We start from the raw sequence: 11872 nt of genomic DNA, 5'->3' as shown, positions 1-11872 counted from the left end.
GGGACATTTTTAAATGTCCCCGGGAACATAAAATAAAACCTTTTTTTTTTTTTTTAATACTACTCACCTGATTCCTGGATCCAACAACAAGCGCGGCCTCCCATCTCCCACGCTGTTAGAAGTTGCATACAGCGTGTGCTGGTTACTACTTAAACCAACGCATGGAGTGTGCAGCTTCTGCGAAGATACGCTATTAGCGCAGCGGGAGTGATGCAAAATGCACAGCCGCCTTCCTTGCTATGCTAATAGCGGATCTTCTCAGAAGCTGCACACTGCACGCGCCGGTTTAAGTAGTAACCAGCACACGCTGTATGCAGCTTCTAACAGCGTGGGAGGCTGCGCTTGTTGGTGGATCCAGGAATCAGGTGAGTATTAGAAGAAAAAAAAGTTTTATTTTATGTTCTATTCTTAGTTCTATAATGTCATTGTAGTACTTTCAGGTAGAATACAGCTTCATAACATATCAGCTAGGGAACTACAAGTCCCAGCATGCCCTCATTGCCCCTGTACAACAACTAGATATTGCCGTTCCCTGGGCGATATGTGTGTGTGTTAGTTGCATACAGCGTGTGCTGGTTACTACTTAAACCAACGCATGGAGTGTGCAGCTTCTGCGAAGATACGCTATTAGCGCAGCGGGAGTGATGCAAAATGCACAGCCGCCTTCCTTGCTATGCTAATAGCGGTTCTAGTGGATGTTTATATAATATGCGGGGGGGGCGAAAAAAAATGTTCTGCCCCGGGCGCCCATAACTCTGGTTACGCCACTGAATCTGGCGCAAAGTGCATCAAATATATTCCCCCCATAGTGTATGACCAGCTTTACTCTTCTCACACAGTTACCTCAGTACAGTGCGCTAATGGCTTACATGGCGATATCATCACAAACTCTGACTGCTGTGTGTCTGGATCGGCTGTGCTGAGTAGGAAGTTGTGTTGCGATGTTAGGAGAGTTCTGGCTTTGCATCCCCAGAGATGCCGATAAAAATAGGTGAATTTGTTATGGTTATAGCCTCAGATATCACCCTCAAGTGTTACTTCATAAATGGCGAATGTAAGCGGCATCCTGGGTAATCACTTAAAATATAAATATGTATGTATGTTCATAAAAACTGGGGCAGACAGAATCTGGATAATTTGCCGATGGCAACAATCAGCTTCTCTGTTTTATTTTCAAAGCTTAACTGAACAAGCTAAAGAGAGCTGATTGGTTGCCATGAGCAACTGCGCCAGATTCTGTTTTGGCTGAAGCCAGTAAGGAAAAGCTTTTCTTTGTAATGGATTCTAATATTAAAATGCAACTGAAGCCAAAACGTTATTGTTTAGTTTTGGATGGGGTGGAGAGGGATTAGAACAAAGATCAGGGTTTTTATTGCTGTCTGTGTCCACGTTAGGGAGATTCATTCCCTCTGTTTGTCCTGGTGACCGTTATCACTGAAACTAAAAGAAAATCCCAGATTTTTGGTTTTCGTCAGAATAGTAACAGATAGGAAATCTTCCACACTAGTTTTCTGGTGACCCTGCTGACCACGAGAAATTTCTCGTGGCCAGGCCATTTTTTTTCTCGTGGCCAGGCCAGGCCATTTTTCAGTATTCAGCGCTGTGGTACTTTGACTGACATTTATTTCGTCATGCAACGCTGTACTGAAATGAATTTTATACCATTTTTGGGGGACAGATAGAGCTTTCTTTTGGTGGTATTTAATCACCACTACAGGTTTTTGTTTTTTTTACTGTATAATAAAAAAAGTACCAAACATTTTGAAAAAAAACCTGTTCTCCCTACATTATGTTATAAAACATTTATTATTACACAATTTTTTTGTAAAATATAAAAGACGGGGTCACGTCGGGTAAATAGACACCAAACATGTCAAGCTTTAAAATTGCGCGCACCCTTTAAATCGCAAAAAACTACCATACTCAAAATTGACCATAGCCGACGCTTTAAAAGCTTTTACCGCTCATCAATTTATTGGTATCAGTGATTGATGACCCTAGAATTATTGCTCTCATTCCGACATTCGCGGCGATATGTAACATGTGCGGCGCAATGGATGTAATCGTCGTTTTCGAACGTAGGTGGGCTTGACGCATGTTTGCGTGTGCATGTGGGGCCGGGGGACTTTAATTTTTTTTATTGCTTTGATATGTGATTTTTAATGTTTTTTGTAACAAATTTTTTTAAACCTTTTTTTTTCTTCACTGAACTTTATTGCTATCACAAAGGGAGCAAGCAAGCTCCCTATGTGATAGCCAATTTGCAGTGACAGGTCCTCTTTATGGAGACATCAGGGGTCTTAAGACCCCTAATGTCACCTAGGGACCCCCAGAGAAGCTGATGAAGCAGAGACCTGCTTCACCAGCTTCTCTCCGGTTTCTGTTCCGGAAAGTGACACTGAATGCAGGAAGTGATGTAATACACCGGGCACAGCGGAGCTCGGGATCGCCAGCAGCGGCGGCGATGGAGGGGGGGCCCGCACACCCGACCAGATATTACAAGCGATCGGGCGTCTCTACAGACGCCCGAACGCTTGTATGTAAACAGCCATCGCTGGCTGTTTACATTCAAAGCCGGTTTCCCGCCCGTGCACGCCGCCTAGCGGCGGGCACGAGCGGAGCGGAATAGGACGTCTAAAGATGCCCACCCGCCCTCAAGAAGCCGCTGTCCGGCCGTTTAATTACAACGGCCGGACAGCAGGTAGTTAAAAAAATAAGTTTTCCCTTTATTATGTTATGAAACAATTATTATTACCCAATTTTTGGTCAAATATAAAAGTCGGAGTCATGTCGCTTAAATAGGCACCAAACACGTCAAGATTTAAAATTGCGCACGCCAGCAAAATGTCAAACAACGACCACACCCAAAATTGGCCATAGGTGACGCTTTAAAAGCTTTTACCGCTCATCAATTTAGTGTTATCAGTGATTGATGGCCCTAGAATTATTGCGCACGCTCTGGCATTCGCAATGATATGTAACATAATTGGCGCAATCGTCGTTTTCGCACGTAGGCGTACCCGACTCATGTTTGCTCGTGTATGTGGGGGTGGGGGAGTTTAAAAAAAATTGTGGGGTTTTTTTTGTGTGACTAATTTTTTTTTAACTTTAATTAAAAAAAAATATATTTTTACACTTAACTTTATTGTTATTACATAGGGGCCTAAGAAGCCCGCTATGTGGTATAAAATTACAGTGACAGGTCCTCTCTATGGAGACATCAGGGGTCTCCAAGACCAAGGCCGGCCTTAGGCCTTTGGGCGCCCTGTGCGAGAAAGCTTTGCAGCGCCCCTCAGTGACCACACCCCTCCGTAACCACACCCCTCAGTAACCACACCCATTTTCCCAATAAAGACTCCCATTTTGTTAAGCCCAAAGAAACATATTAAAAAGTATGATAAAAATAAAACTTTTATTTAAAGGTATTAAACTTATAGGCACAATATAAGTATTCTTATTAAATAAAACAACAGAAAGCAAACAACTAAACAATAAATGTCAAACTAAAATAGTATCTATAAAAATAAAGTTTCAGGTTGTCATGCCGACCTTTTTCTTCAAGTAAGTGTATCTAGAAAAGCAAAAATAGATAACAGAACACAAAACCCAGACTACTTGTAAAATGAATGAATTACAATTTGCCCGAATATCCGAAAAATGTATTCAGGCACATAATAATTTGTTTGAGAATGTGCGGCAGCCATGTTGGCCACCAACGCGTTCTGCGAATGCGTGCCACCATCTTGGAGGCGGGGAGCATGACGTCACCTGACGCCATGCATGCATGGCGTCAGGTGACGTCACATGCCGATATAGACGCCGCCCAACACGTGCGGTGTTCTATAACGTCATGCGCCCTGCCTCCAGAACACGCCAATGGCTGAATCCAAAATAGCATAAAATTTGTTTTATTTGATGAAACGAATGAAAACGTTTTTAGTTTTCGTTCATTTCATCTGAAATGAATTTTTAGTCTTTGCACATGTCTAATAATACCTGTGTGGGTGTGTGGGGGGCGGGGGGCTAGTTTTCACTTTTTTTAAATAATTTTTTTAATTTTTCTTTTCATTTCCATGTGGTTTTCTCCAAGGCTGCATTTGGGTCTCACCAGGGCTGCATTTGGGTCTCACCAGGGCTGCATTTGGGTGTCGCCAGTGCTGCATTTAGGTCCACTAGGGCTGCATTTGGGTCTCACCAGGGCTGCATTTGGGTGTCGCCAGTGCTGCATTTAGGTCCACTAGGGCTGCATTTGGGTCTAACCAGGGCTGCATTTGGGTGTCGCCAGGACTGCATTTAGGTCCGCCAGGGCTGCATTTAGGTCCGCCAGGGCTGCATTTAGGTCCACCAGGGCTGCATTTGGGTCTCACCAGGGCTGCATTTGGGTGTCGCCAGGGCTGCATTTAGGTCTCACCAGGGCTGCATTTGGGTCTCACCAGGGCTGCATTTGGGTGTCGCCAGTGCTGCATTTAGGTCTCACCAGGGCTGCGTTTGGGTGTCGCCAGTGCTGCATTTAGGTCCACCAGGGTTGCGTTTGGGTATCACCAATGCTGTACTGGTGGGTGCCAGGCGCTGGGCTCTCCAGGGCTGTACAGACAGGTGTGGGGCTGTCCAGTGCTGTGTCGGTCATGGGAAGGAGGAGATGGGCAGCCCAACCGGCACTGTTTTTCATGAGTACAAGTACCGTGTTTCCCCGAAAGTAAGACCTACCCCGAAAGTAAGACCTAGCGCTATCTTCATTGATTTCTGTAATATAAGACCTACCCCGAAAATAAGACCTAGTTCAGTGGTAGGTCTTATATTACAGAAATCCACTAGGTCTTACTTTCGGGGTAGCTGCACATAAACTGAATTTTAACCCTTTCGATGCCAAGGTTTTTTTCGTGCAAAAAAGAAAATAAGACAGTGTCTTATTTTCGGAGAAACACGGTATTAGTAGTGGTGCATCCCTAGTTGATATATTAACTGCTTGCCATCTGGCTGTTGTATATAAATGAACGGACAGCACGCTCTTGGCAGTGGGTTGCCATAAATAAACAGCATTTATTCCCCCTGCTCATGTGTGCTTTTACCACTTAAAACAGCCAGTGACTGCTGTTACATACATAGAACTGCCTGATCACTTGTATGGTGCATGGGAGTGTAGGCCCCTCCCCCTCCGCTGATGCTGCTGTTTCAGCTCAGCTGTCCCCCGTGGGGGTCTGGGACCGGCACGGCGGGTCTCTGCACTGAGATCAGAGGAAGATCAACTCAGATCCATTTGCTGATCTCTCCTCTGATCACTGAAAGCGGAAGTGATGTGAATTACATCACTTCCGGTTTCAGTGTGTCATTTCTCTGGCTGCTGTAGTCAGAGAAGAAGCTGGTAAGGCACTATCCGTGTTTATTCAGCTTCTTTAGGGTCTAATAGACCCCTGATGTCTCCATAAAGAGGACCTTTCATTGTATCTGTGCTATCATAGAGAGGCCTTGTTAGTTTAAGTGTTTAAAAAAAAGTTTCAAAGAATTAAAGTCACCTATAAAAAAATATTTTATTTTTTTAGCGTCCAGGGAGAGTGATTGATTCCTAACCGAATGTAATCATATCACGTATCATTACATGCGGTGTGCAGGCGTTTACATGCAACTGCTGTCACCTGATCATTAACTTAGGTGACAGCTGCCACTTGTAAACGCCAATTCATGGATTTCTGCTGCAGGAAAACGCAAGTTTCTGACGCAGAAATCCCTAATTGCACCTAAAGAGAGAGGCGTGAGTGTAGCCTAATACACTTCTGCCGCCCCCCCCGTACACGTAAAAAAAAAACAACCCCTGTACATATAAAATAATACCCCCTTACCTGACTTGTGAGCTGGCTGCGGGCCGCAATTGGTCCGCGGGCCGGTAGATTTGCCGCCCTGCCGGAATCTGCCGCCCGAGGCAAACGCCTTGTTTGCCTCGCGGCAGATACGCCCCTGCATTTAAGGCCATGAATTACTGTTAACACTAAACTGATGAGCGGTAAAAGCTTTTAAAGTGTCGCCTATGGCCAATTTTAGGTATGGTAGTTTTTGCTATTTCACTGGCGCATGCAATGTTAAGGCTTGACGTGTTTGGTGTCTATTTACCTGACCTGACGTGACCTCGTCTTTTATATTTTACAAAAAAATTGCTAATAATACATGTTTTGCTGAACAGGTGGAGGATTAGAGATCATTCGCTACGCATTTCTCAGATATAGACTTCTTCCTCAGGAATACAATTGGGGTTATTCTACAATACTCTGCTGTACGGCACATGTGCTGTGCAGTGTACTACCCCAGGTCCTTTCCAGTATCTGTAATATGCTGGGAATGGAGACGGGTGCCAAGGACGAAGTAACTCATGTGCACGTATTAAAACCAACTGGTGTCCTGCATACTCAAAACAAAATTGGTAAAGTGGATATAAAACAAAAAGCTGCTAGTGAGTAGACCTTTTTGGCAGAATAGACACGCCAAGCCTCTTCTGCCAAAACAACTGTTCCTACCTTCTAGCGGTTTTTATATCTTGTGTCCTCTCAGGTCTTCCTCAGCACAGGGGTGTATCTACTGCAAGGCAAACTAGGCATTTGCCTAGGGAGGCACTTTCCAGGGGGCGCCAAAAAATTCTGCCCCCAAACCAGTTAGGTGAGAGAGAAAAAAGAAAAATGATATTATAAATTATTCATAAATTACTGCCAGTACTCCTGGACCTGGTGCTTCTTTGACTGGGCGATCAACGTGTCCACCTATGCCGCCTACTTCTACATGTATGCTGCAGCTCCTTCCTCTTCCTGGTCAATGTGCTGTGCAATGTATTGGTGTGTGTGACCTTCGTCCAGATGCACTGGCAGTTCGGACCTCCATGGGAAACCGGCACCCAAATTTCTGACTTCTGGCAGCGGAGAAGCTTCCGCAGGATCCCCAGGGGTAAGATCCTGATGGTCATCATGCTCATCGACACCTCCGTGGTGGTGAGTCCGAGGAAGTGCAGCCTATAAACTCCATTCAGGGTTATGTCTCTAAAGCGGGGCGAGATACAGAGCCCAGCGGCCAAGGCAGAATTAGAGGGGCCAGCATATTAAGGCAGAAGATCGGTGTTGCAGCTGCAGAACTAGGGAGCCAATCAAGCCAGGAATAGAGAAGGTGGCTATTGCAAAGGTAGAACTAGAGCGTTCCGCTACGTTGATAGCACAACCTCTCGGAATCTAGATACAACGTGCACGCTGTATCCCGCAACCGACAGGTTATGCAAAATATCTTAAACAGGAAGGGGTGGGACTAGTTTAGATTATGGATGGGGAGGGTGCTCGGGTTTAGTCTTGCCTAGGGCAGCACAAAACCAAGATACACCACTGCCTCAGCATCTGCAGTGTGCTGGGAATGGAGCCGGGTGCTGAGGATCATATAGCTCCTGTGTGCAAGCCAAGGGTTTCTGTAATCAAAGGCACCCCAATGATCAAACAGAATGATGGGGGACCTATAAGAATTAGTGGAGGAGATGTTGGCAGTGGATGAGGTGATCACTGACAGCGTAGATCGGTCACTGCTGGAGTAAAGCACCCTTCCTGGACAAGGGTGCTCTCCGTCAGCGGTGACCGATCCACGCTGTCTGAGGCAATCGGCCTTATCATGGATGGGGCTCAGTTGTAAAACAACCAGCATGTTGTTTTACATGTTGTTTTACATGCTGGTTTGTGAGTGTGCCATGATGCCTTTCTACTGTTCTACTGTTCAAAGCCCATTTCGTGTGCACCTTACTGTATAACTGGTAACAAATTGTTGAGTGCGTTTGTCGTTTGTTTTGCTTTACCGATTTGGTGCAGCGACGCATGGGGTTTCTCAGCTGCCAATGGGATGTGCGGGATCCCTTGTGTGTTTCTGTACCTTTAAGGAGGTGGGGCGTCCTCCTGACAGGCCTGCACCCAATTTGATATCTTCTGCCCCCATGTGCTCCAAGATGGAGACTCTCATAGTTTAGAGTTAGGACCGCACTATAAGAGGTGCCTTGGCGCGGCAGTGCGGCTTACACATCCTTTGCAGAAGACGTGTATCCAAACCTCTGTCATTGTCCTTAGTGGTGAGACAAGTTGTTTTACATGCTAGTTTGTGAGTGTGCCATGATGCCTTTCTACTGTTCTACTGTTCAAAGCCCATTTCGTGTGCACCTTACTGTACAACTGGTAACAAATTGTTGAGTGCGTTTGTCGTTTGTTTTGCGGCACTGCACACCAGCCGCCATAATGAGGCATTTCGTAGGGTGGGCAGCTCCACCTATTCGGCTTACATCTTGAGTGCCCACTGCCTCCCACGTGCTTGTCCGCCGGCTGCCTTCCACCCAGCTGAGGCTCAATTCACACATGAGCGGATTTCCGTGCGTATTCGGCCATATGGATTAGTGTGGAACCGTGCTAAACATTTGCATGCTGTTGTGCATTGTTAAGATTATTGCGGCTGTCCCGCCAAATACTACAAGCGCGTTTTTATGGGTGGATTCCACCCATTCCGGCTATAGTAATAGCTGCAAATGTGCAGAATTTGCGCGTTAACATTTGCAATGTTTGCGCGCTACCACTATGTGTGAATGGAGCCTCACATTTCGGCCCCCTTCTCCTGGCTGACCCAGACATAGGGATGGCCTAGTGTGTTTTGCACAGTGGCTGGTGTGAATTGGGCAAGTAACCTGTGCATATTATGGCAAGGGCGGGGGCGGGCCCCACCCTCCACAGCAGGCTCACCCTCCACAGCAGGCTCACCCTCCACAGCAGGCTTCACCATTTCTCATTTGAATTGGACGGTGTCTTGGTACCTAAAAGGTCCGACTTTTTAATTTATGATTCAATTGTGTTGCGTGTCTGCAGCCTCTGACAACTTTCATGAGTGAATATTATGTGTGGCCCTTTGGTGATGTGAGGGGCCACCCCTGTGCTCAGCAGCGGGGTACCAGTGTGGTGTGGAGGACAGTGGCCGGGTGCAGCTTCATCCCTCTGCAGCCAGTGAGACGCTAGAAGGGGCGGGGCCAGCGGTGCATCCTCTGCGAGCTCCCCGTGCAGGGCAGACGTTCCGCTCTCGTTGTGGATGTGTCACTATGCTCGTTCTTCCAGCCACATTCCCGCATTGCCGGGGACAGCTCCGCACAGCGGCTTAGGGCAGAGGGGGGGAGGGGAGAACAGCGAGCGCTGATAGTATCTCACAGGGGAGACATGTCACATCTTCTGCAGGCAGCCGAGCGGGTGAAATGGAACAAGGAGGCAGCCGTGAAGAAGGCTGCCCTCCTGCTGGCCGCAGCGTACGGACTGAAGACTTTATACCCCATCCTATGCAGGCTGCTCCGCAGAAAGGACGGCAAGAGCCCGTGCAGGCACCCGCACCGGAGCCAGGATGGGGGCTGCAGCTCGCCCACCTCCCCCGCCATCAATGCGGAATTCTACCGGCAGCTGCTGGAGCTCAGGAAGATCCTCTTCCCCCGGCTGCTGAGCAAGGAGCTGGCGCTGCTATCGGTGCACTCGCTGGCTTTGGTCTCCAGGACGTTTCTGTCAGTGTATGTGGCCGGCTTGGACGGTAAGATCGTGAAAAGCATCGTGGAAAAGGAGCCCCGAAGCTTCCTGATCCAGCTGATGAAATGGCTCCTCATCGCCATCCCGGCCACTTTTGTAAATAGCGCGATACGCTACCTGGAGTGCAAGCTGGCCCTGGCCCTGCGCACCCGCCTGGTGGACCATGCCTACCAGACCTACTTCGCCGATCAGACTTATTATAAAGTCATCAACATGGACGGAAGGCTTGCCAACCCTGATCAGTCCCTGACCGATGATATCATGATGTTCTCGCAGTCCATAGCACATTTGTATTCCAATCTGACCAAACCTATACTAGATGTGGTGCTGACATCTTATACTCTCATCCAGACTGCCAGATCAAGAGGAGCTAATCCCCTGGGGCCTACCCTGCTGGCTGGCCTGGTGGTTTACGCCACAGCCAAGGTGCTCAAAGCATGCTCGCCCAAATTCGGCAAGCTGGTGGCCGAAGAAGCCCACCGCAAGGGTTACCTGCGCTATGTCCACTCCAGGATAATAGCCAATGTAGAAGAAATTGCCTTCTACCAGGGTCACAAGGTAAGATCAATGAGGGAAATGTGAGAGGCCCCGGCAAGATGCTGCTATTGTCATGCTGATCTCATCCCATCCCCCCCACCTCGTATTATCCAATAGAAATTTAAAACTGTCTAGAAAGCCATGTACCGCTCGGACAAAAGGCACGCTTGGCTTAGCGTATGCCACTGCTGTCATTTTGTTTGTCATTTTATAGGGCTGGCCGAGGATATCATCCAGCCGGTATTTACAAATATTGTTTACTACACAGAGACCTGTATGATATCTGCTATATAAACACATCCGCTTCAATCAAATGCATATTCATGTGCATGGCTAATGATCGTAGCCGTGTATTATATAATACACCTAAAGCACTCTGTGCACCAGATATGTTTTATAACAAATGGGGCTGGAGGACCAAATCATGACATCTATTCACCCGGGAGAGGAGGGTATGATTACAGCCTCTCCCTCCCTCTCTCTTTCTCCCCCCTCCCTATCTCTCTCTCTATCTCACTATGTAACAAGGGTGGGCATACCATTTGTTCAGCATCACAAGGGCCCTCTGGAAGTTAGGGGACCCCCTATACTAGATGTGGGTTGGATTCTGTTGGCACCCCTTTCGCTGTCACATAGACCTGAGCACTGCACACTTCTGGAGCAGGCATGAAGCTAGAGGCATCCCTGATTTCCTAACTGTGTACCCAGCTTCCAAGTGATATTGGGCAGCACGTCCCCCCTTTACATTTTCCTTACTCACTATGTACAATCCCTATCTCATTCCCTCTTGACATCAAATGGACTGAAAGTAAAGGGGGTGTTATCTGTTTGACCACAGTTGTAAATTATGAACCACAAAAGAGTTCAGGGTATTGCAAAGGCTACTTTGCATATCTATCTATCTATCTATCTATCTATCTATCTATCTATCTATCTATCTATCTATCTATCTATCAATATCCATCACCTATCCATCACCTATCCATCTATCTCTCTATTATGTATCTATCTATCTATCTCTCTATCTATCTCTCTGTTATCTATCTCTTTGTTTATTATCTACCTATCTAGCAGGGATGCACCGATACCAGTATCGGTGCCAATACTGGGCATTTTTACTCATACTCGTGTAAACGCCTCGATACTAAGCGCCAGTATTGGCCCTTTAAATTTGTTAATGGAAGCTGGCACTGTAAACAGGCGCCACCATTCACTTGAAGGCTGCCAAGCTCCCCAGGAAGGTTCTGGCAGCCTTCCTGTGAATCTCAGTGCCTGCCTACAGCGACGGCCGAAATCTCCTTCTTCCTGCAAATCCGTCACCTGAGACCAACCGGGACCCCGTACTGCCTCCTATGACGCCGGGCAGCTTCCTGAGACCCCTCAAAGCCTTCTGAAACCCTGCAATGCCTCCTGAGACCCTGCACAGCCTCCTGAGACAACACACAGCCCTCCTGATATACTCTGCTGGAGACATCAGGCTGGCACACGGGCAGCACAGAGTATGTCCCTTCATATTATTCTGTATTAATATATAATGCATTGCTGGGATTTGCATCCCTCTATAGCCTGTTGCATTGCTGGCATTTCTAGTCCTTTCAAGCTGATGGTATTATTTTGCATTGCTGTATAACGCATTGCTGGGATTTCAAATCCTTTATAGCTGATGGTATTATTCTGCATTGCTGTATAATATATTGGCAAGATTTGTAGTCCCTCTATAGCTTGGAGTGAGTGGCAGAATTACCGTTACCGGGGGGGGGGGGGGGGGGGCGGGTTTGTGG

At 47.1% G+C, this 11872-nt stretch overlaps 1 protein-coding gene across 3 annotated transcripts in view; it reads left to right on the top strand.

The window, feature by feature from the left end:
* Window positions 1-9162: 9162 nt before the first annotated feature.
* ABCD2 (ATP binding cassette subfamily D member 2) overlaps window positions 9163-11872 on the top strand; it is a 35426-nt gene continuing 32716 nt past the window's right edge. For all 3 annotated transcript variants that reach the window (XM_018552523.1, XM_018552521.1, XM_018552522.1), the window contains exon 1: window positions 9163-10112. In XM_018552523.1, the coding sequence (XP_018408025.1) occupies window positions 9201-10112 (912 nt within the window). In that variant the 5' untranslated portion in view covers window positions 9163-9200. The remainder of the gene's footprint in view (window positions 10113-11872) is intronic.

Source organism: Nanorana parkeri, unplaced genomic scaffold (genome assembly GCF_000935625.1).
Source record: "Nanorana parkeri isolate BGI_ZX_2015 unplaced genomic scaffold, ASM93562v1 scaffold90, whole genome shotgun sequence".
In the NCBI taxonomy this organism is placed as follows: Eukaryota; Metazoa; Chordata; class Amphibia; order Anura; family Dicroglossidae; genus Nanorana; species Nanorana parkeri.
The sequence above is the reverse complement of the archived record's forward strand: the minus strand, read 5'-3'. Positions and strand labels throughout refer to the sequence as shown.